This window comes from Aquila chrysaetos, chromosome 23 (genome assembly GCF_900496995.4).
Source record: "Aquila chrysaetos chrysaetos chromosome 23, bAquChr1.4, whole genome shotgun sequence".
Classification (NCBI taxonomy): Eukaryota; Metazoa; Chordata; class Aves; order Accipitriformes; family Accipitridae; genus Aquila; species Aquila chrysaetos.
The window spans coordinates 17810394-17835881 of NC_044026.1; the positions used below are offsets into that span (position 1 = coordinate 17810394).

Genomic DNA, 25488 nt, shown 5'->3' on the forward strand with positions numbered 1-25488 from the left:
GTGGTTTTGGGGGGGGGGGGGGGGGCTGCAGTAAGGCAGGCAGTTGGGGTGCTTCCTCGAGAAAGCCTCAGCCCTCATGATCTGGTGGGGCACACTTCTGTCAGGGGGAGCTTGACAGCAGGCTGGGGGTCTCCTGTCCCAGGCCGCTCTGTCTCCCCGAGGAGCTGTAAAACTGCTTTTCTTTCCTGGAAGCGATGTAGTGTCCTGGGAATCTCTTCAAAATATGCGGCGGGTCAGCTCGTCTGGTTCAGAAATGTTGAACGAGCCCTGCTGCCGGTCGCTCCCAGCCCTCGCCCCTCTCCCCGTTCCTCGGCATTTGGGACGTTGAACCTAAAGACGCTGCGCCTGACAGAGCCCCGCTGCCTTTGATTTCTTCTTGTAGCAGACTTGCTGGATACGAGCGAGGAACTATATTTCAAGCTTGGCTAAATCTGATATATCTGGCACTGGACCTTTTGTTTATATGCACTACATGGCAGGTACAACTCATCACAGGCGTTGCACTGGCAGTACGTACATGCATGCGCACAGCTACCATTTTTCAAGTGGCTGTTGCTCTTCTTTTTTTGGTTTTGTTCAGGCATTTGGCAGTCCTCGCTATGGAGAACTCGGTACCTTTGAAAAATCCATGTCCTGCATTTAATCTCCTGGTAGACCTACGCGTTGCCTGGGTAGCACTATCACAGGGCTGGTTTTTCATAAACGTGCAGCCTTTCTGCTCTCGGGGCTCCCTCTGGGCGGATCTTAGTTAAGTGCAGCCCACACAGAGGTTTTTAAAAATCCTGCTGGAGCAGGAGCCTTGGTGGGAGATCTGGCAAGGCCACGATCTGCTGGCAAGGATCATCTACGGCAAGGTGGCTCAGGGAGATAAGGGCAGATGCACGTGTGCACGTATCTGAGTGTGGGAGCAGGGAGAGAGGAGACAGGGCAGCAAAGGGACCTCAAACACTATGGCAGAGAGCTGTACATCTGTGTGAGGAAACCTAAGCGAGAAGAAATCTGAGTCAAAAAAGGCTTGAGGAGTAGCTTTGGGTGGGAGCCACAAGGGTGGGCAGGGGTGAACTAGGAGAGGCTGAGACGAGACGAACGAGAAGCGGAGTCTGGAAGTGGAGGCCAGTGGGGAGGAAGAGGAAGGGGGAATCTGGGAGGCAGTGTGGAAGTACATAAGGCTGTTTGTGCAGAAATGGTGGGAGGCTCCTCTTGCATGAGTACTCTTAATGCCAGGTTGGAGGCAGGGACGCAAGCACAGCTTTGTTGTTCTCTCTCCTCTGCTTTTTTTTTTTTCTTCCATTTTTTAAAGCATGGTAGTCCCTCAGAAGCAGCTTTGTTCAGCAAGTGTCCAGCACCATTTCCCTTTTCTTTATAAAAAAGGAACTTCAGTAACAATTTCTGCAATTGACATTGCACCCATGTGTTTTTGGAGCCTGTTTCTTAACCTAAGCAGGGGTAAGCTCCGAACAATTTCAGGAACTCTTCCTTAATTTCCTCACACTCTTTCTCTTTGATCAATTGGCTTCTCTTACTCCACCCTGTCTTAGCAGCAAGTTCACAGGTTTTTCCCACCACCCCCACTATAAAAAATACGTAAGTTTTGAATCAAAAGAAATTGAGTACTTGGTCCATCCTATCCCAGGGAGCAGTCACCCTCTCAGAATCTTGTTTTCTGCGCATCCCCTATCGCCTTTTCCCTTCAGAAACCTTCTGCTAATACACTAGCAGCTCCCCGTTCTTTCCCATGGCATTCCTGGCAGTTTCCAGCTTTGCTATCAGCCTCAGAGACTGAAAGAAAGGAGGATTTAAACTTCTCTTCCCATTAGCACTGGACTAGGGTATGCTCAGTTGCCTCTCTCCGTTTAGAGTCATCCACCTCCTGAACAGCTTTTACAGAAAAGCGACTTCAGAAATGCTAAATGATCACAAATTAACTGGTCTTTCTACAAGGCTGGCTAAGCCCAGGCCTCCTGGCTCTATCATGGTCTTGTGTAAATCAGAAATGCAGAACTGGCATCAAAAATGTAACGGCCTGAGGGAACATCTAATAGCATGGTGTGGGAAACTGCAGTACTCCCCCGACTGAAACCCCGTCCCTTCCAAGCACTGGTCAGCATAAAGTACGCGGGCAAGAAACATGTGAATTGATTTTGCTTGTTTCCACTATTTGCATCCTGTTTGAGACTTGAAGAATTTGAACATTGGAAAGATAAATCAAACTCTAGGTAACTGAGTTTCTAGTCCGACACCCTATTTATTTCTAGTTTATTTTCTTGCAGGAAAGCTGAAAGAACAAGAGAGAGGAAAAGAAGCCCTGAGGGAGGTTATGATGCATAAATAGCCGTCTTGGGAGTACAGGGCGGTTCTTTTCTAGTGGAGAAGAAACGGGGTAAGGAATGGGAACTGTGGTGATGTCGAGGGGAAGCAGTAACGGAGAGAAGGCCAGCTGCTGTTCTCGGGGTGCACTTACTCTCCCCATCACACCGCGGGGCAGCAAAGCCGGGTGACCTGCCAGCACCTCACCCAGCCCAGGCTCCCCTAGCCCAGGGCAGGCGGCCGCCCTTCCCGCCCGGAGGGACGTGTCCCCTCACGGCGGGCGGCCGCCCTTCCCGCCCGGACGGACGTGTCCCCTCACCGCCGCTCGCTCCCTCCCTCCCGCAGCCGGTTCCCAGCCACCCGTCCCACCCGCCCTGCGTGACCGGCGGCAGCGGGGCGGGCACAGGAGGGCAGCCCGGTTCTGTCAGCGCCCGCCCGGGGCAGGGACAACCGGGCGCGGTATCCCCGCCGCCTCCTTCCTTCCTTCCCGCCCGCCTCCGCCTGAGGAGCAGGGGAGGGGCGGGGCCAGGGGAGGGGCGGGGCCGGCCGCAGCACCTCCCCCCCTCACCCCCCCACCCCCCCCCCGCGGGAGGGGGCGGGGGCTCCTCTCCTTTGCGCCATGATGAGCAAATGACCTCGCGGGGAATGAAATTTAAGTTCCACCGTGGGGAGAGAGTTCTCTGCTTCGAGCCCGACCCCACCAAAGCCAAAGTCCTCTATGATGCCAAGGTGACCCGGCCGAGCCGACACCCCGCCCTAACCCGCCCGTCCCGGCCGCCGGGGCAGCGGCGAGACGCGCCGGGCGGGCAGGCGGGAGGGGAGGGGAGGGGTGGGGAGAGAGGGAGGGAGGGAGCGCGCGCGCGCGGGGGGGCGGAGCCCGGCCCGCAGCTGCCGTTAACGCTCGCGGGCGGGCGGCGGCTCCGCCCGCAGCACTTGTTGCGGGTAAACGGCCGCCGGTCTGAGGAGGGAGGGAGGGAACGAGCGAGGAGGCGGCCGCCGCCGCCGCCGCCCTGCCGTCACGGTGCTGGGAGACAAAGCGAGGCGGTGCCCATCCCCGCCAGGGCCTCTCCTCCCCGTCCTTGTGCCGCCGTCATCGCCCTCCGCCCCCCCCCCCCCCCCCCCCGGGGGTGCGCGTAGCGGTCGTGTGGGAGCCCCTCGGCTTCTTTTTCCCTCCCCCGCGGCGGGGCGGAGGCGTCCCGCTGCCCGGTGACAAAGGGGCGGTGGAGCCCGGGCCGTCGGGGCCTTCCTCTCGCGTCAGGTAGATGAGCGAGGCCGCCGAGGGGCTCTGGGAAGTGTCGGACTCGGTTCCCGCCTTCCGTTCTCGGCTGAACGCCTGCAAAGTAATTCTGAAATCTTACTTTCATCCCTGTACTTTCGTAGCGTAGCTTGAGTTATCGTCCCCCCCCACCCCACCTCCCTGCTCTCCTAGCCCTTACTGCCCGCCCTTGTGCCGTTCGGAAGGGTTGGAGCGGCACCGGCGGTGCAGGAGGGCACACAGAGAGGGGATAGCGAGTGGCGGACCGTGGGTGCTGCGGTGAGAGTGACCGACTCTCTGGGGCCTGGCCTTAAGGGTAGCGATAGCGATCCTACAGCTTGTAAATATAACATCGGTTTGGGTTATCAGCGGGACGCGAGATAATTTTTCATTCCGAAGTCGTCTGTGCCTAACTTGCAAACAGAGCTCTGTTTTTCTGTTTTGTTACAGAGAGGGGTGAAAAGGGAGGTATTGCAACTGGATTCCCGATCAAATTCATGCTTTTTGCTGCAAGGTTGTTAGTTGTGTAGATCAGTGTTTTTCAAACATCTTTGATCAGGAACCCCACCTTCCTGCAATATTTTGGGCTGCTCTCTTGTTTGTACGTGTATTCCTATGTTCTGACCACCCCAACGGCTTTAATTGCCAGCCACAGAGGTAACCTGAGTGCAAAAAAAACCAGTGCCTTTTCTTCTTTACTTTCACGTACCCCAAACTCCAGCATAACTGTCCTTGAATCCATCAATAGTTATTAAATTCTGGACTCTCAAGTTAAAACATCACTGTAGCAGGTGCTGCATTACTGTAGCTGGGTGCATCTGGAGATGTATGGTCCAAGTGCAGGCAGAATGATTCCTTTGTTATTACTAGTCCTGATGCTCTTCTTAATGATCCACCTGACATGTCTTTTGAGGTGCAGGCCCTTTCAGACTTGCCCGTTTTACTTGTGTGAAAGAGAGGAAGAAAAGAAGTGCTCAGATATTCACAAAGCCTTTTAATGTTTTGTGGCTATGATTCAGTGTTGTTCAAGAGAGCAGCGTTTCTGAGGTTTACACACACACACACATATATCTATATATATATATATGTATATAAACCTCTGTTGTCCCATGTTTTGAGGGCATGCAGAGACAGCACACAGGAGAAAACGTTAGCAGCCCAGATGTATATCTGCAGTCCATATTGTGATACTGCATTGTTTTGCGTCCCCCTTTGTCTTGAAAGCATGGGACATTTGAGGACGGGACAAAGATGGTTAGCAGTCCCCAACTTTAAAAGTGCTCAATAATAAAGCTAGTTTTTCTGACCATTTAGTATAATCCATATCTTCTTCCAATATTTACTAGAAAAATTATAGGTATATTTCACATCTGTAAATAAACATTTTTTTCTTTGTGTGTAAATTCCCTAAATACCGGAAAGCTCACTTTTTCTCAAGCTTTTTAATACATGCTATTCAATATTTGTTTCAGATTGTTGATATTGTTGTTGGAAAAGATGAGAAAGGCAGAAAGATTCCAGAATATCTGATCCATTTTAACGGTTGGAACAGAAGGTAAGAACCTGGGCGCGTGGTTTCATTTCTTCATTTCTTCTATTTTATTCTGCAAAGAAAAGCATTGCACAGAATATCAAAGGAGTTTGATGTTTGCATGAGTATTTTTGGTTTTGTGAATGCCTTTAATATACTTGCTCATGTTGGTCTGTATCACTTAATTTCAGTGGATCAGTTTGATAGCCGTGAGTTTAAACTTTGAGGTATCTGTCTTTGGCATATACTTGTGGCTCCTAGGTTTCCGTTAATAAAAGAGTTCATGCTATGTTAAATCTAGACCTGGACTGTTTGGTTATCAAGGCCAGTACGTGAGTGCAGTCTCTTGTGATCTATAGCATGTGTTGGTGCTACAAACACTATTGCATGTTAAGTCAAGGTTTGAGAGGTTTTAGATAGCAACGTGAGAGTTGAAGCCATGGGAATACAAAAGGATGCAAACCTTGTGATACAGGTATTGCTTCTGAATGACACTAAAAGAGTGCTTTTTAGATTTAATGTGTGTTAATTCATTAGTAATCATGAGTGGCATATATTCATAGCCGTTAATAATTTTCTTTTGACCTATCCTTAGCTGGGATAGATGGGCAGCTGAAGATCATGTTCTTCGTGATACAGACGAAAACCGCAGATTACAGCGTAAATTGGCACGGAAGGCTGTGGCTCGCATGTAAGAAATCCTTTTGGTCTCAAAATGAATGAGCGATTCATTTTCAGATTCAAACAGGTACATCCAGGTGTCTGCAAGTGAGCTTGGCCTTTAAGCTCATGCTGTAGATGGTACATATCTACTCAGTATAGTCAGTGCATTCTAGAGAGCTACTCTTCTCATACTAAGGTAGATACCTACATATTGTTATTAAACGACACTCTAAATGACTTAACACTTAATAACTATGTTATTCTTAACTATTGCTGCGAAATGCCTGTGTATTGGATCTACATCTTCCCAAAGAAATGTACTTGAAAAATAACTTAGGAAAACCTGAAGTATTTTTCAGCCAAAGGCAATAATCTAATATTGGTTGGCCATGGCTTGAGGATCTGCTTGAGAACACGAATATGAGGTAATGTACGGACGTTAAGGTATCTACTCTCAAATAAGCATTGTCCAAATTATTTCAACATTAATTATTGAAAATAACTCAAACATATGTTTCCTGTGCATTTGCATGTAATTAGCTAGGATAAACAAATTAAATAATATTAGCCAAATCTCAGTGAACCATTTTATGTTCTGTAGGAGAAGAAAGGGAAGAAAGAAGAGACGTTGCAGGTTGCCTGGTGTTGACTCTGTATTAAAAAGCCTTCCTGCCGAAGAAAATGATGAGAGTAGCGAAAACTGTGAGCTTGTTTTCATTCTTTGACAGCTGGCACGATGCCTTTAACTTTTTGACGATGGGGATACAGAGCATGCTGTAACTTGCTATTAGGATGACACAAGAGTATCACAGTCCTGCTTGAAATATATGGAGGCAGTCTTATGAAGAGTGAGCACTATGTTTCCTGCTAAGCATCTATTAAGTTATCTCCTTTCTTCTTGTGTTCCAGAGGCTTTTCCTTGTGTCACTTCCACTCAACTATTCTCATCAGTGATTTCAGAGCTTAATGCTACTTTGTTTAGTGTAGTATTACCAGGTGCAAGAAGCCCTCAGTTTTCTTTGTTTGGTGTTAGGAAACAAGATGCTTTCCCTGCTAGTGTTTCTACATATTTTAGGGGGCAATAAGACTGTCTTTTTCCCCAGTCTGCCTGGCGCAAAGGTCTGTTTCTTGTCAGGTGACTGGCTGATTTCACTCTGAAGCCAGCTCTTTCATTTCATAGCATTTTTCTTTGTAGCTTGAAAACCAGCAGGAACACTGGCTGGTACTTAACGGATGTTCTGGTAACTGTTGCTGCACAGATCCAGACCTTCTGATTGAATTATTAATATGTTAATCCCCTGTTCAGAACTAAAGTCCAATAAAAATTGAAAAGACCTGTGAGTGTTCAGAAATGTAGGGAGCTTTTAAAAGTGAGTGTTTTTCGATTAGAGAGGATGCAAGAACACTTCCTGTAAACTTCTTGTCTTAACATATTTTAAAAGTTTATAGTGTGCTGTAAATAATACTTTTGTGTTTAATGCAGTTAGAATTATTCATCCTCATTAAATATAACAAGCTAGTTGTGAGTTGTTTTGTTTTGTTGGTTTTTTGGGGGTTTTGGGTCTTTTTTGCATTGAGGCCTGAAATTGGTCTTAACCTCTGCAATGTAATAATTTGAGATAAATATGTGAAATCTCTTTTACACAGCTATAAGTAGTTCTTCTTCTGATGACAGTGATGAAGGAACAGATGAAGAAATAAAGAGTGAAGAAAGTGACATAGAAGAGAGAACAGAAATGGTATATTCATGAGCTCCTTAACTTGATAGAATTTAAACATCTATATTTGAAATGCCAGAAAAAATGAAGTAGATGAAATACAGGCCACAGCTGGTTATTTAGATGGAATTAAAAGCATAATTTTCTTACTCCTGGTGCTTACTGTAGTTGAGTTTTTGAAAATTGTAGGAGACATCATATTCTTGTAGAAATCTTTGATGTTAATCTAAAAATAGACATTTGTTCCTTTTCTTCTCTTTCTACACATAAGGCTTATGTGGAGAAAACTTGGCAACCTAGATTATCCAGATTTTTGGGTGCTGTAAAATTTTACTGGTCTATGCAGGTTGGACAAATCCTAATAGCAGCAGGATCTTTCTGGCTTTTGTATTTTATTGTGAAATGGGCATGTCAACTCTGTTCTTAAAATGTAGAAGACTAACTTCAAGAAAAAACAGTTATTTTCTCTCCATTATTGAAAAGAAAGTACAGCGTAAAGAGTTGTTCTGAAGGTCTGTGAAATCTAACTACTACAGTGTGGGTGATCTGAAGCAGCGAAACTGAACAAATTTCTGTTCATTCTTCTGTGTTAAATACTTAAGTGAATGCTAAATTAAAAAAAAAAACTTTTAAAAAATGAATTCACAGATGACTTCAAAGCAGTATTGTTAAATTGCTTACAGTAAGGCTACTATTAAATATTTACTACACTTTATATTTTTTTTGCATGACTAAACTTGATTGTTGTATTGTACCCTGCCTATTGAAGTTCTTTTTCACTAATGTTCATATGCACAACCAATTCATATTGTTTCTTGCACTGATCTGTTGTAGAAAGAAGAACAAGACACTCACACAAAAAGGGACATGGAAGAAAGAGCAATAAGCATAGAAATTCCTGAAGTCTTGAAAAAGAAGCTTGAGGAAGACTGTTACTATATTAATAGAAGAAAACGGGTATGAAGTAAAAGCTATGAAATGAATGTGCATGGGGGGGTGGGGAGGGCATGAAAAGTAGTTCTTGTATGTAACAGCTCCTGGGTTTTTGAACTTTATTGCAAAGGTGAGCTTAGTATAAGGAAGAGTAAAAAGAGTGTTGGGAGGAGAATTCTCTATAGCTAAAACAGTGACTTGTCATTATATTTAAGAATGTAACATTTCAGTACACAATTGTGTTTTGGAGTGCAGATTCATTTTTTGAAGCTGGAAATGTAGTAAGCTTGTTAACCTGACCATATTTTTGTTTCTCCAGATGTTTATAAAGGATTGATCAAAAAATGCAGTTTAAGGGTTCAAATTAATGACTCCTGAAATAACTTCATGCAATAGAGACTTACTAAACTAGTCAATACATTACAAGCTCCTGTTTTAGCTTGGTATACTTACTAATTGTTTTTGTAAGACATTGATTTGTTATTTCTTTTTCAGCTAGTGAAGCTTCCTTGTCAGACAAATATAATAACCATCCTGGAGTCATATGTGAAACATTTTGCAATTAATGCTGCTTTTTCAGCCAATGAAAGATCTCGGCACCATCAGATGACTCCACACGCTAATATGAATCTTCATTATGTGCCACCAGAGAAGAAGTAAGTAATCTTTAGTCCAGGTCTATTGTCACAAGAAGAATAACCTTGGATTCTGTGTTCTGTTTCAAGGCTGTTCACTTCTGTGAACTTATACTGTGATGTATGTCTGTTTATGGGCCTTAAAATATTTGACAGATCCCTATAGTAGAGTAACACTGACAATTTGTTTATCAGCGAGAGAGTCCCTGTTATCTGAAAAGTCATTATGCAAAAGCATCAATATCCCCTTTTCTCAATTAAGTTCTTGTGAATATTGTGACCTGTTTTGGAAGAATGTGTTGCTATTGTCTACGTGAAGAATTTTTTGACCACTGAGAGAGTATCTGGTATGAGAATTCCGTGCTTAAATAAAACTGAACAGGTTCAAATTTTATAAAGGATAAAAAATTTTATATAAACACTTCTAGAGAACTCCAAGTGCAAGTGATTTTTTTTTTTTTTTTTTTTTTTTTTTTCCCCCCTCCAATTGACATATCTTAAATCCTGGAGTTGATATGTAGGGAAACAATGTGTGTAGTAGCACCAATCCTGTTTATTAAAATTGATTGCATCTTAGCTGCTGTTTTCTCAGCTAGGCTGTATATTCTACCACGCTACAAATGCAGTGTGTTAACCCTGCGTTTGCAGTGTGGGTTTTTTTGGTTGGTTGTTTTTTTTCTTTTATGTTAAAGATTCTCAATATTAGATGAGACTGATTCTTTACCTAAGTCTACACTGGGGTGAAATTTTGTATTTTATTGGAGAGAAATCTTGTCTTTTGTTACCATGTTCTATTTCAATAGTGCATAATTATGCTGTTCCTTGCAATATTTTGGTCTGTGTGAGTGTCTTGGTTTATATTGATGTCATTCATTATTTGACAGATTAATGATACTTTCCTACTTTGTAATATAATCTCCCAAACAAGAAGTTAGATGAGACATCAGAAATACAAACAGAAGGTTGTACGCATATTATGATTTTTAAAGGTGTATGTATCTACATGACCTTCTCAGTAACGAAGGTGTTTTAATAAGGAATTTATGTATAATTTCAGTGATCTGTTAAGTAGGAGAGATTCAGCTGACAACTTTTTTGTATTGCCCTTACTGCACTAACACAGAAGGTAATTGACCTTCTTGGATGGGATAGAATTTCTGCACGTGGTGGTCCCCTGACCCATTTTATATATAGTGTTTTAAAAACAGAAAAAAAAAAAAAAAGCATAGTTTTAGCAAGTGGTGTGGAATGGTAATAGGAGGTATGGAATTTCTAACGTGGGTCATTGTAGCAGAATCAAATTACTGTTAGCATACATATACATGCACCTGAGGCATGAGAGATGAATACCTTCATAGAGGTGAGAGGTGTTGGAGATGGGCTGGACTCAGTGTTCTTGGTTCTGCTTGTAACAGCACATCTAGTCACCGCTTAGCACTGTGAGTCTTTTACACAAGCCCAAACCTGAAATTCCTAGTAGCCTCTAAATGTAGTGCTTTGGTTACCAGGAGCAGGCCATTGGAAACTGATCTCCAATGCAAATGTGTCTGATTTTGTTGGTTCACTGGATATCTCTTAAGGACAGCCTTAACCGCATCTTAGAGGCTATAGATCAAATTCTGCATATGCCGTTTAGACAGAGATTCAGTCTATTAAGTACTTACTTTTTCTGGCAGGTGCTTCTGTTTTTGAGCCTAGTAAACTTGGAAAAAACGAAATAATGCTTCCACGAAAAACTAACTAACTTCATTTACCGTAAAGTAGATTTTATTAATCCAGTAAATAGTAATACAATGGAATAATTGTAGGATTTTGTTTGACCTTTTTAAGCAGACTTTTAAAATTTGTATTTGTTTGAAGTTACCAACAGCAATCACTGTCTCTTTAAGTATGCTTTTCATCACTTATCATTACTTAGTGATGAAGTCAGCGTATCATAGTTAAGATGTTGGTGATCTGTATTAAAAGGGAATTTCCTACAACTACACTGAAAAGTTTTGACATGCAACTTTGAAATTCATAATGCTTTTTTATTTTTCCTCTAGTGTTGAGCTATGTAAAGAGATGGTAGATGGGCTGAGAATAACCTTTGACTTCACACTTCCATTAATTTTGCTCTATCCTTATGAACAAGCTCAATTTAAGAAGGTGACTTCATCAAAATTCTTTCTTCCCATCAAAGAAAACTCAACAAATACTAACAGGTAGGTTGGGTATACGGAGTCTAATACTGCTTATCTCCTGAGGAAAATGCAATAGAATGTGGTTATGTGTTCAGAATAGGATGATTTCTCACAGACTTTGACTTAAAAATTGTCTTGATAAAATGCTGAACTTTTCTGTGAATTGCTTGCCTGAATTCAGAATTCAGGTTCTGAATTTCTGTCTGGTTAACTTCAAAAGGGGGTTGTACTGACTGGTGTAGAGTTATGCTGCAACTTTGTGGGGAAAAAAATTTACATTGAAATGTAAATTTGTGTTCATTAACTTTTAAATTTGAAAATAAATCTGCTTCCGGAAAACGGTATTTAAAAGGAGGCCTCATCACTTTGGTAGTTATTGAGAGGAGACTGTCTCATTTGAGTAAGTATTTAACAAGATTATGGAACTAGACGGATCTCTTTTGGGAGAAGAGCCCTGATCTCTTCACTTCTGTAAAGCTGCCTTTATTTCCTAGAAATCAGGAGGAGCTTTCCCCAAGTCCTCCTCTGTTGAATCCACCAACGCCTCAGTCAACTGACAGCCAGCCTACAACAGGGGAGCCAGCCACGCCAAAAAGACGAAAAGCTGAACCTGAAATTCTGCAGTCGCTGAGACGTTCTACGCGCCATAGCTCTAACTGCGACAGGTTATCGGAAAGCAGTGCTTCCCCGCAACCTAAACGACGGCATCTTGAGACCCCAGCTTCTATGCCAAAGCTCTTCTTGCACCTGGAAAAAAGTAGGTTTTGCTCTTTAAATTGTTGCTCTAAACAAGATTTTAAGTCTTGTTCTTTTTTTTTTTTAATGTCATCTGGGTGGTGAACTGAGTGATTGAAGTAGGAATTAATTACTTTTTGTATCAATTATTTATCTCTGAAGCTTATACTGAAGGGAGAAATACAAAGCAGTATTCTTAGTACTTTGGTACTCTCTTTCTCAACAGAATTCAAGGAGCTGCTTTTCTGTGAGCCTGCTTTAGGATAACATTTATTGAATTCCAGTGTTTAAGACTTTAAACATTATAGCAGCAGGCCTTAGTTATGTTTAATGGCTTACAGTTCCATAAAACAGATAATAAAACTTATGGCTAATTTGTTTTGTTTTTCCTTCCCTTTTGAAGAAACCCCTGTCCATAGTGGATCATCTTCACCTATAACTTTGACTCCTAGCAAAGAGGGGAGTGCAGTTTTTACTGGCTTTGAAGGGAGAAGAAACAATGAATTGAATGAGGTAACAAATTTTTATGTTACTATCCTAGATTCAGTGATTAAGGGTTTCGTTGACCTCACAGTAGGGCTGTGTAAGAAAACGTTTTGTTTGTATTACTTATTTCATCTTTGATTTTGAAGTTCTGCACAGACTAAATTATTTATGGTGCTATAAAGATTTTATAACCAACATTTTCATGTCTTATGCTTAGGTTTTGTCCTGGAAATTGATGCCAGAGAATTATCCACCAAGTGATCAGCCACCACCTCCCTCATATATCTATGGATCTCAACATTTGCTACGGATGTTTGGTAAACTGATGCAAAATTCTGTGCTGAATCGAAATTGCTTTATTTGGGTTTTGTTTGTTTGTTTGGTGTTTTGGTTTTGGGTTTTTTTGGGGGTGGTTTTTTGTTGGGTTTTTTTTTGTTTGGTTTTTTTTTTCTGTGACCATGTGATTTTCTGTTTGCTTTATCACATTTAGTTTTATTCTTGGAGAAGTGTACATATTAATTTGTTTAAAACTCTTAGGCTGTTCATAAATTGCTTATGTCTTACTGGCTCTGTAAGCCTTCATTTAACAAAAGTAAGCAAGCATTAATTCCAATGCGCTGTCAAACATCATTAAACCAAGCAGCATTCCCTTTCTCAGCATGTTTCTTTTTAGTAAGGTTTTGAAAGATCACTGAGTAACTTGCAAAGAAAAGTGGAGACTGCAGGGAGAAGAAATGTTTATATTCTTTTCTGTGTAATGGATAAAAGTAATTAGAAGTTGCATGTAAAAGAACAGGTGTAAACATTATTTCTCTTATTTGCAGTAAAGCTACCAGAAATACTGGGGAAGATGTGCTTTCCTGACAAAAACCTAAAGGCTTTAGTAAAACACTTCGAAATGTTTCTGAGGTAATGTGACACAATGTACCACAGCAGTGTTTGCATTGTTACATAGATCTAAGTGTCCTGGAATGACAAAGGGTTTTTAAAATAAGATGTTCATTTTCTAGAACTACAAGAATATGATAAAATTGATAAAAGATTTTAATAATAACAAATAGAATAAGGATTAGTAGAAGATTTTTGATTCTGTAGTTCAAATTGAAGGGAACCTGAAATCCCTACTTAAAGTTTTGATAAACACAATGATAGAGAACTGAAGTGTAGAAGTTTGCTTGCTAGCATGTATAGAATGACAAGTGTGACTTGGTTAAGAAGCATGTTTTATGAAGAGATACAAACTCTGTATTGTTATTTTTGAGAGCATAATCTGAGAGTTTTGATGTTGCATCAATATTAGCAGGGCAAGAAACTTGTGGTTTAGAACATGTTTTCAATTATGGTAGTTTTTTTAAAGAAAAATCTATTCTAATTGAGCTTTGAACAGAAAGATTTCTCTGTTATGCAATGTAGTGGCTTGTAGAGGTACCCAAACTCTTTCTGGCCACACTGGCTCCACGGCTGGAGTCAGTATGGTCATACCTGCACCATGATCAGCTTTGTTTGTCAGGTACTGTAGTTAGTATCTCTGCATGACATTATACTGGTAATTAGATATCTAGTGTGGAACTGTATTGTGCAGCATCAATACAGTGGAAAATAAGTTTGCCAAGGAAAACTTACAGGAGAAAATGTTGTAAATGGTAAACATCTGGAACAAATGTGGAACCCCTAACTTAATTTTGGCCAAAGACTCTTAAGTAGCCACATACTGAAAAGTAACATAATGTGGCACTAGCATATCAAAAGTTCTGTTAGAGATCAGGGAGATGAAAGCTTTAAAATGCTTTTACTTTAATTGTTTACTGAGAGTAAAAGATGGCTCAAATGTCAAAGTTTCTACAATACAAAATTTCTCTCTTGAAGCGTTTAATTTTTAAGTGTTACTGATTCCTTTTTACATCTCTATTTTGTCAGACCCTTGTTAGTATTCAAAGTACCTTTAAGTTAAACAGGACAGCATTAGTGCTTATTGTTGAAAACCTGTTTTTGCTTGAAGTGAATATTGTTTAGGGTGCTTAACTTCACTGTGGGTCAAATCAGTTTTTATCAGACCTCTGCCTGTTCACATTCTTCTGTGTTGGTCAGAGCAGGTCTCTGCTCTTACCATCTTAAATGCAGTTTCTTCATACCCATTCTATGGATGAGCTGTGGTGGAGTGGAATAGAGGGAGGGAGGAAACACGTCCCCCACCCCCAATACAAGTAGGGAGGTGATTAAACTGAAAGTTCTACTGGTAGTATCCATATGTCTTATTTTTTCATTTGCTCATCTCATTGAAGTGTATAGTCATCTATAAATAGAAATTAAGAAAAAAAAAAAAAAATTAGAAGATGTTTCCACATCAGCATTTTTAGGTCAGACAGAACTGTGCTTTTGAAGCAAATCTCTCGGTAGTTCCCACTTACCATGCTTTGTGTTGCATTGCAGAGTGCTCTGAGTACACAAGCTGGATTCCTTTTGGAAAACACTTAACCAGAAGTGTGCTCCAGTACTAGGGGGCATTCAGTCCTCAAGACCAGACTACAGCTAAACCAAAATGAGCCCCCCAAGGCAAGCATAGTGTGGATATTGCGTATCTGGTACAACAAAATGTTCGAGGGCTGTGTGTTTTTTCAAGTGCTTTCTAAGCCAGTGTCATGTATGTTTTGCTGATGCTGTTCTTGGTGTTTCGTTTCTATGCTGAAATGATTTCTGTGGTTTTGTCAGAAGTGGTCAAATTGAGAGCCTTCCTGAAAAAGCTTCCAAGTTACAGTTACTGCTGTAGGAAGCATTTGATCTTAGGTAGCTTTGTCATAAATAGTGTTCGTAGACTAGTTTCCTTACCAGATATGCTACTGTGTATTCAAATAAGTAACATAGAAACCAATGCAAATTATGAGATTTTTTTCAACACGTATTCATGGGACTTTAGGACATGTTTCATTTGGGTATTTCTTTGTCCCATATGTCATTGAAAGTGTTCAAACAATTATATTTTCTAGAAACTTGTTCAGACTTGATTTTTATCACAGAAATACTTCTGCATTATCTGTTTCTCATTACAAGAGAAAACTTGAGGTTGAGGTGACATCTTGTACTAGTTCTTCAATTTTCACATTCTGTCTTTTCCTTTTTGGGAAGGAAAGGATTAATGGATGTTAATTAAAAATATTTTCTATCAGTTCTGTTCTGGCTTACCTTTTGAAAGGTAAGAACTGTCCTACACAGTCTGTGTGCATTAGATGATAGCAGCCAGTTTACTTAAGACTGCCTAATTTCTTTTAGTGAATTGCTCTTGAGTGACAAGCTGAAGTACTCTCCTTTTCTTTATTTTTCTAATAGCAGACAAGGGATTGAAGCTGTCTGTTCACATTAGTAAAACTTCCTGAATCTTCTTTGAATTCTAGGTAGAGTAGTCCAAGCGTAAGTAGTTTATGTGTTTTTAAATGAAACTTTCATGTGGTGCACAACTGACTTAGTTGTTGGCATAGAGACTGATTTAATTTTGTATTATGAGTTTATGGCTAAAATTTACAGTTTCATTTAACATTTGTACTATTAATCTCATGTGGGCTGAGAAACTGAGACTTATTTAATATAACACTTTTTCTAGAAGCTTGTTTTATTGAGTTTACTCAGTACTTGATAGATGCATTAAATTCACTTTGAAATGCTACATAGGTAATGTTTTCCAGTCATGCCCTCAGATTGCTGCTAGACAAGATTGATCTCAGTTTCCCAGACAACTTACATTTTTAAGGGATGTATGAAATACATCTTTTTAAGTTCCATATTAAGTAGAAGCTGTACCCTTTGTGCTTAGTGTGGCTTTCTACAAGTGTGCGTAATGGAAATTTCTTCATGCAGAACATGAAAGTTGATTTCTCAATTATAAAATTTGCAGAAGTAAAGAAAATTAGTTTCTCAAATTAAGTACAAAACTCTTAGTCTTCACTTCAAATTATTTAGCTGTGAAATAATTCATAATACTTGCAGAAGAATAAGTCTGAAATGGATGTTAGTGACAAACTCACCAGTTGGTTTCACTGAATTTCACTTACAATTTGAGTTTAGTCTTCAGGAGCAAGCAGTGGAAGCTAACACAGTAACTGGTGCCTACTAACTGGTAATCTTACTAGCAAAAGACCCCAGATTAAATCTTCCTACCTGGTGATAGTTTTTGAGATAAAGTATTGCCTTTTAACTGAGTCCATTATTTCAGCCCTATTTTTAATGAAATGCTGTACGTGCTGTATTTTACAACTTCTCTGAATTGTGAGGTGCCTAGCATGCCTCCAGAGGCTGCTTAAGTGGTGAGAAATGATGGGCAAGAAGATGCCAGCTTTTGTGTTGCTGTTTCCATTGATTTGAATGCAGCCTTGACTTGGAAAACTGTTTTGGGATCAGAGAGGTTACTTCTCAGGACTGTTGACCAATAGGAGATACTTAAAAATCAGGAGATTATAACATGTCTGTTTTTAGAAAGGCATGACCCATCTTCACTGAGGTAATTTCAGTCAATGTCATTTGCGTTTTAGGAAAAAAAGCAAAACAAAATGGTACAGCACTTCAGAAAGCCATAGTTATTTTGGCTTTCATGAAATACAGAAGAATGAGCAAGTGATGAAGTATTTCTAAAATAACGCTTCTAAAATTTCTAATATACTTTTCTAGATGAGGCCAATATGTAGTATTCCAGATTATGGAAAACTACATTCTTAATGGTCAAAGACTTTAGTTTTGTTAAAAACCCACTGATACTTCAAACTCAGTATATCCTGTAAGTTGTCTCTTTCATTTTAGATCTCATTTTTTTCTTGATGTTTTACAACGTGCTTGTATTTATTGCACAACTCTGCTCCACAGGTAGAAAAGTATTTTGATACTGTTAAGTATTTTATGAGAAGGAAGCCAAATCAGAATGTGACCAGAATAAAGGCCTGTGATAATAAAATGTGTATATAGAAAGATGACAAGTTGTTTGAAGTATCCTTAAGAAGTAGATCTCTGGTTTTGATAGCACAACGTTTTTTGAGTGTAGTCATTTTATGATATGTAATTGCAGTGGTGAATTATGACCACTAGTCTGTGCTAATGTGCAGTTAATGAGAAGTTGTTAGTGGCTTTCTGAGAATGAAAAAATGAAGCATTGCACATGGTGAATGGGATAGAAAACATCTTTATTTGGGTGAAGTTGCTTGTGACGGAGTTCCTGCTCATTGCGACTTTATTATAAAGTTGCAAGATGGCAACTGATTAAAAATAACTTTTTGGAAGATCACAAAGAATGCAATGCTAATACTGTTTCTTGTATTGATTAGGGCTTTTTTATTTGCCTCTCAGTTTTGGGATTAACTGGTTACTTGACAAAAAGTACCTGTGCAGCATAGCAATTATGACATACTAGAAAACTTTATGGAATTGGAGCCTAAATGTGAGAAAATCAGGGTTCTGAGTGTCAATGGACAAATGTGGGTTTAGAGGCACAAAAAGGTAAAGGAACTATTTTTTTTTAAAGTTTTGAAGACTTTGAAATGAAGGAATTCTACTTGCACAGTATATGCCTTAGTTTAGGGCGTTATTACCTTTGTATTTGGGCTTTGCTGTATTCATTGAATGGGTAGAAAGGTAACTGCCATTTTGGGTCGTCTCAAGCTTTTGGCACCTTTTTGTTGAAAGCTTCTTAGTGAATACCTGGTATTGTCCAGGTTCTTATTTTCAGTAGTCTTTAGTTGTCTGGTTGGTCTGCAGAATCTGGTGGTGCGTGCTTAATGTTCTTGACTAAGGTTTGATTGCTTTGCCAAAAATACTTCCTGAAACTATACCATGTAGATTGCTTCTCTTCCTTCTACTTAACAAATCATCAGATGCCTGGGTATTTGAAGGAGGAGCATATTCCTAATCATAATAGTAGAGGTTTGGATCATGCATCTAAAGTGAGAGGTTGCCCAAAATATTTTAAGTGTTATGGTAGCTTTTTTAGAAGGCAGCTCTAGGAGTTGATTCTGGGATCTATGCTGGCCTTGCCAAAAGTAGGTCTTCATCCTCAAGACCAGCCAAGGACTCCTGTATTGAGCTCTTGTGGGACTGTTTTCCCAAAAGGTCTACTAGAAGTTACCACATTTAATTTTCACTCACTCAGCCTGATTACCTGGCATCTTCAGAGTTCTCTGCACTTGGTCTTTAAAGGCCAAGGAAAACGATCTTGGTTTCTGTATGCGGATGAGTGATGGGAGTCCGGTCAACAAAACAAGCCTGTTGGTTCCTTTGGCATGGTTCTTGAGACACTGGATATCAGAATAAACATCTGAAACTTTTCACTTCACTTGTTGTGTTGACCGCATTGGGGTTATGACGAACTTCTGTTGGTGAGCTTTTGCCCTGAACAGCCTTGCAGGTGGAGACGTGCTTATCAGTTGGAGGGGGTGGGGGCACGTGGTGGCATATGCTTTTGTGTGAAACTAAGCCTGTTAGCTTTCAACTCCTGCGTTTGAGTAGTAGTCTTGGAGAAGGAGATAGCTGCTTAATCTGCAAATGACATTTCTTTTGATGAGGTGACTCACAGAGTCAGGACCCATCACGCTCTTTAAGCAAATTCCTTTAGATAGATCGTTACAGTTGCCTTTCAAACAGCATCTAGCCCAGGCCACTGATCTCATCAAAGCATCTGCTTACCTGCTAGAGCTCAGAGCTGTAGTGAAAGTGTGTTAAGACGTCACCTTCCTGGAAACTTTTCATTTTAACTCTGTATTCTTATACCTTATGGCTGAGGTTGTCCTTCTTAAAATTATTAAGGTTTTCCTTTCTTCATAATTTTCACAGTTTTCAGGACATCCCGGAGTTTATTCATGTGATGGTAGCTGACATTTAGAAGAGTGTGTTTTTTCATGCAGAGACTGTTCGGGTAATAGGTTGTGTTGATGCTGCCAAGACAAGGACATTTTTGCTACCAGATGACGCTCTTAAAGCTCATATTAATTCAGTGGCTCTGTTGAGAAATGTTCCTGACATATATATGTCAAGTGGCCTTTTAACGTGGATAACGATAGTTCTATGCCTCTTACTGGTAGATCTGCCTGCGTAACTCTCAGCCAGATGGTAGTATATTTATGAGGCTATTGCTTGGAGTCACCTGAGGTAAGCTTGCTTATGGGCTGCTACACTTGAAGATCAGAACATAGGAATTCTTCAAGCTAGGTTGCCCACATGTCTGTTTCCCTTGTCTCCATCCCCTCTACTCCTTTCTGAAGTGTTGCTCTTCTAGGAACCTGTGGTAGAGAGGTAAATAGCTGCATTGTGTCCTGTTACATGTATGTTCTGAGCAGGAGTGTAAAGCGTAAGTATTCTTTTTGTGGATGCTCATGATGAGAAAAAAGTGTGCAGTCTTACATCAGGATGTTTGTGTGGACTGTGCATCTCAAAACTCAGTTACTTGTAAGCAGTTTAATTGCATAAGAGTACGCATATGAACTCTGTAAAAAATACAAAAATGAAAAAGGCAATAATGCAACAGGTGACTGAATTTATCAGATTTATAAGTTAAAAGTAATGAAACAATTTCTGAATAGATAAATAGCAATGTGCTTTCTGATCTATAGCTGAACATTGGCTCTGCTTGCTAAGTACAGCTCCCTCTATTTTTAAATCTTGGCTCTTGACTTGCAGGTGCCAGTGAAATTGGTCTTTGTGCTATTTCAGCTGTTCCAAGAGCAAAGCGTTAGTGAAATATCCAGTAGCTAAGAGTCTTATGAGACTCCTAATATTTCTGTGCCAGCTTTCTGCACTGCGATGTAGTTTGAATAGAAAGCAGCTTTAGAAGGGCCACTGCTCTTTGTATACAGATATACAAGGGATTGGGACAGAAACTGACCTTGTGTTCTTTTGCCTGTTTCCTCCTGCTTCTTTGCTGAAAGTAATTTGTATCTGCTAGCTCTGGGGTATTTTGCTTTTCACAGCTCTTACATTAAGAAGAGAGATGTACATTTGACTGCATGCATTCTGCCTGCGGGTTTTTTTGGTTTTTTTTTTTTTTTTTTATTATTTTTTTTTTTATTAGTTGTAGCTGTGCCACAAGCATCTCCGCTAAAATTTCTCATCTTCACCAGCTGTCACTTTAGCTTGAACCAAACTGGCATTTATGACTGATGATCTTAAGCAAAAGTCAGGAAATTTGTAAGAGAAAATGAACCTGTTTCCCATTACTTGCCCTTAAAATTCTTGGAACTGTCAGCTACCCAATGTCCTCTACAGGTTCCTTTGTTTTATTGATGTTCTTTTAAAACATACTGCCTGGTATGATCTAGCACTTGGTACTGTGTTTTACAGAATGTTAGCCAGCACACTAAGAATTTGCTTGGCCCCTGTAGTTTTTACTCCCTGTTTGTCTCTTGAAGTCATTAACGCATGTTAATGAAGAATTGTTAATTAAATTCCATTTGTGGCTCATCTTAATCTTGTACAATCTAAGTATGTTAAAAGTTAGACTCAAGTCTGTTAAGTCTTAGGCCTTATCACACTCAGCTTCATACCAACCGCACGTATCCCAGAAAGTGATTTGTCGCTAACTATAGAGGTCATAGCAGTTGGTGACTCGGGTATTTTATTAGCTTCTAAGTTGCTATAATTTTAGTACTGTTTTGTAGTGGTTGTCCTAGAGTAATGTGTGTGTGTAGTGCAAATGAACGACATGTTTCAGTGAGGATTAGAAGGATCTGAGTGTGTGAATTGTTTTTGTGTTTCTTTGGCTTATTTTCTAAGGGGTATCTCTATCTCATGAAAAAAGGCATTTTATAAAGTATTAGAGCTATTTATGGCCTGGTAAGCCTAGAAAAGTAGGTCAATGATTTTAATGACAAGGGCTAGTAAATCACTAAGTAGTGGGGTTCAAACAGTGTATTGATCAAATATTGGTGGTTTTAATTTAGATTTGTCCTGTGTTTTTAGTTCAAGAAAAGAATAAAACTGGTTTTTTTTGGTTCATTCTTTTGCCAAAGTTTTAACTAATTTGGATTCACTGCTTAGTTGTTTGCATTGATTGTGACTGTCTTTTGTTCTTTCAGGGGAAAATCTTTCACTGCTGTTTTTATTTCTTTTATTTAAATGCCTTTATTTCTGTGAATAGGAAATTGGTATAATGCAACTAACATAGTGTAATATTAAAAACATTTTTTTTCATTTAGCAAAATAGTTTTCATAGCAGCTTTATTAAAATTATCTCTCAACCTTAATTACGTAATCTTTTTTGCTTTGTGCTATTTAATAAAATTGGAAGCTGCTGTTGGACCAATGAGAAACTAGCACAGTATGAATACTTCTAAGTAAAAAGTATGCTAAGGTATTTAATGCACTTAGGATTGCGTGAATGAAGACTGTGTGAAACTTTAAATTTACTTAGTTCTTACACACTTATTATGATAGCTTATGTGGTGTCATTCTGTGGCAGAGCCAGTTGGATCTGTGCTTTAAATACAAGAGAGATCTTTCTCTCTTTTGGCAGTACCTGCACAGCTGAATATTGCCAGAAATTATGTGCTTGATTAGACGCTGTTACCGGTCATGTAACAGAGCCTTTTCTGCTCAATTCCTTAGGTAACGTTTAAAAACAAAAACAAGCTGCTGTTTCATCTTCTGAATGTGTATTGGTTGTCCAGCCAGTTCTCTTGGGTGTCTTAAACCTGAAATGTTTTACATCAGAAACCACCCTAGGTCCCTCTGTACTGTTAATTGTTAGTACAAGTAATAAGTTAGTCCCTCTGTACAGTTAATAGAACTGCTATGAAATAAGCAAGTACAGAGGAAGTTGACAAAGTGCCTTCTAAATAAGTGGTGACACATTGAAGCATTGATTTCTTCTAAAAAAGCTTGCATTTCTCACTGCTTTTCCTAGAATTAGTAGGATGTAACCAGTTATTCCTCCAGTTTAGCACTTGTTTGATGCCTGTGTTTAAGTATGTGGTGGCGGGGAAATCAACTTTTTTTCACTTATATGTGGCTTTTTGCTGTAACCTTTCTGTATGAGCTCTCAGCAATTAATATATTCCTGATTAAATTTAGATTGCCTTACCTAGAGAATCTTGGCAATGTTCTTTGATGCTTTGGCTCTCAAGATCAAAGGACATGCCTAGATCAGGCAGTATAGCTGTAAGGTTGGGTAAACATTGTGGTTTTATTGTATTCACCTGTACATTTTTATTTTTTTTTTAGTTTGGATTTTCTGTGTCCAGAGTATTGGCTGTGCAAAACTGGTGTTTTTAGCTTCCAATAGGGAAGTAATCTCCCTAGCCAGTGGTTCTTGAGAGAAACCAGATTCTGCAAATGACACTGCTGTTGTTTCTGTTGCTTCCTACTCTAACTCAGAGAAACTGTAGCTAACATTTTGCCATGTTTATTGATGCTGATCATTAATATCCAGGTATTTTTGAAGGTCTGTGTTTTTTTTCTGAAGTACAGCTTGATTGCGTACTTCAGGATTTAAGAACTGTTTTGCCCTTTTGCCCCCATTTGTATACCTGGTATGTTTGTATACAAAGGAAAGAGCGGAGAGCTTATAGTCATTTTAGCTGTTTGTTACTGGTGTTAGTAGCAACACTGTTTATTTTCATTTTCAGTCCTAAACCAAAGAAAGAGTTGCATGTTAGCAGAGCAGGAAGACATTATAAAATACTGGTTTTGCAAAAGATGCGTATTTGTCTTTGAGAGCCATATTTGAATCAGATACTCATGGCGGGTGGAGACCCTAAATGCATAGGCACATGGAAGAACAAATCATAGCTTTACTTACCTTAAAAGATACAGTTTGACTTAATAGTTACTGGCCGCTTGTATAAGATACTGACATAGTGATAACTGAAAATCCTGGTTTTGACATAAATGAAAAGAGTATGCTGAGCAGGTGACTGACAGAAGTTGCAGAAAGATCCTTTCGCTTTTTGTTTTCTTTTGTGATAGTACTTTGCATTCTTTTCTGAGTGTAGCTTCAACTTTTGGATTTTTTTTTTTTTTTACTGAGCTAGTGCAAATTTTTTTTAATGCTATTTGGATTTGAGAATGATAGGGGAGGGCTGTTTCTCACTATGTAAAACTTGTAAAAATAGGGCAAGTCTTTTGTATGCCAAATTTCAAAGTATAATAATTCTTAATTCTCAGGCTGTGGTTTTGCTGAGCTTAAAAATTAATTTGAAAATAGCTTTTCTCTTAAATGTTTCATGTTCTGTTCTTTTTTTGGTGTGCTTTCTTCTCAGGTTTTTAGCGGAATACCATGATGATTTCTTCCCAGAATCTGCTTATGTAGCTGCATGTGAAGCCTACTACAGTACTAAAAATCCTCGGGCAATCTACTGAAGCTCTTAATAAAGACTAAATCCTACTATATGTAGCCCATGACAATGCTATTTTGCCACGTGGCTACAAGATGAATATGAAAAAGGAATTAAAGCAACTTCTGGAGTTGAAGAAATAGGGAAATATCTTCTGCGATGGTTGGATTACTTAGAAATGGAGAACTTTTCAGATACATGTATAGACTGCGTTGTGAGTTACTTAGAGGATTGAATATAACTCTGACTCCAGATGAATGAAGAAGCCTTGTTCTGACTTCTAATGCATAGGACTGCATAGGACAATTAAAGAGGAAAGGAGGCAAAAGCAGATGCATTAGCAACAGGACATTTTCATGAAGATAGATCATCATGCTGTGTTTTATTTTAGCTCAACCTCTCCAGCCTGAGAAGTAAGACTTGACTACACAGTTACATGAAGAAAATGCATAACTGGTATCTTATGGATTTTTTTCCTCACAAATTGCACTTCATTTTGTGGAACTGTCGTGATAGAAAAGATTGCTTAATGTAAAGATGGTTTTGCTGTTTGGCGAGCATGACATCTGCCTCAAGAATGACTTTGTTGATTGAATGAAAGATGTGTTGCTTACTTTGCATTTTGCAAAGGTGTATATAGCTCTTTTCATGGTAAGGCTGCCAGAGTTCCAAGGAGAGCGTATATTGCCAGTGATTCAACATTTACGTGGCAGTAAATTATTTCCAGAGCCATTATGAAAGAACTGATTTTCTACAAGTAAGCGGAGAAGTCAATAAAGTGATGGCAGTTTAACTGGCAAACACTTCTTAATAAAGTTCACAGTGGCTGCTGTGTAAATGTGTGATTTTGACTGTCTAAAATGTCTTGTTTGTGCTTGATTAGTATTTCTGAGATTGCTAAATGTGCATATAATGAGATGTGGGAGCACTGACAACACAGGGAGAGAAGCCCTTTCAGTATCATTGGGTTTTCTTCTACAAACTTGAAGAATGTCTGTTTAGACAGTTTTAAATGCTTTAGCTCTGGAAATAGGAATTCAGTGAGAATGGAGTTCCTAGAAATCTGACAACACACTCAGTAATTGAAATAGAATTCTTGTCTTGATTGTCATCAGAACCTTGTCTATGACTTAGAACTCTGGCCTTCAGAATCCTCTGCTATGTCAAGACAGACACAGATTTTAAAAGCACTGGGAGAAAAATAGGACTCAAGGCTCACAGACTACTGCATTAATCACTCTCTAATCCTTCCTAGTTCAGAAAACTTCCATTAGAACACTTGCCCTAATGCAAAACTCAACACATTCCTCCCAGATCTGCAGAAACCTGTAGTTAGCAGGAGTCATCTTTCAAATGTAAATGGCAAGTTTAGTCGAAGAGGTCAAAGGAAATCTGAAATCTACTGTTGGCATTCATTGTCACTTACTTTTCAGAGTGTGCTGGTGTGTTAAAGCTTTTGAACTGAAAAGGTAAGGGTTACCTTGCTTTTAGCAATTCAGGTTCTGCTTTTTAGAAAAGCTGCTGTAAAGAGTCTGTTAAACTTCGTGGTTGTTAATCTAGTTAATGTTTGGCATGGATGCATGCAGATTTGGTGATCGTTATTTCTAAAGATAACCTTTCAGTAGTACTACTCTTTTTAAATGCATTTCTGTTGTACCAAAAAAACCCATTTGTAAGCTTTAGTCTTTTTCAAATTACAGAAGTTTTGAATCTCTAGCAGAATCCAAGTACCTCAAAATCTACTT

General features: G+C 39.7%; 1 protein-coding gene across 5 annotated transcripts; it reads left to right on the forward strand.

Moving 5' to 3' along the window:
• The first annotated feature begins 812 nt into the window (after positions 1–812).
• On the forward strand, positions 813–24581 carry MSL3 (MSL complex subunit 3). Of its 5 annotated transcripts, XM_029999004.2 has the most exons (15): positions 813–1047; positions 2271–2380; positions 5035–5117; positions 5689–5784; positions 6070–6181; positions 6358–6458; positions 7404–7495; positions 8309–8431; positions 8903–9063; positions 11088–11246; positions 11720–11982; positions 12364–12473; positions 12664–12763; positions 13271–13355; positions 23669–24581. In XM_029999004.2, exons 5-15 carry the CDS (start codon positions 6177–6179, stop codon positions 23766–23768), a joined length of 1299 nt encoding a protein of 432 aa, XP_029854864.1. In that variant the 5' UTR covers positions 813–1047; positions 2271–2380; positions 5035–5117; positions 5689–5784; positions 6070–6176; the 3' UTR covers positions 23769–24581. The 5 variants fall into 5 exon arrangements, 4 of the variants coding, with proteins under 4 accessions (XP_029854864.1, XP_029854865.1, XP_029854861.1 ...); XM_029999005.2 differs by lacking the exon at positions 6070–6181; XR_005931203.1 differs by lacking the exons at positions 813–1047; positions 2271–2380; positions 6070–6181 and adding exons at positions 2838–3036; positions 14877–15028 and having other exon boundaries at positions 23669–23741.
• The last annotated feature ends 907 nt before the right edge of the window (positions 24582–25488 follow it).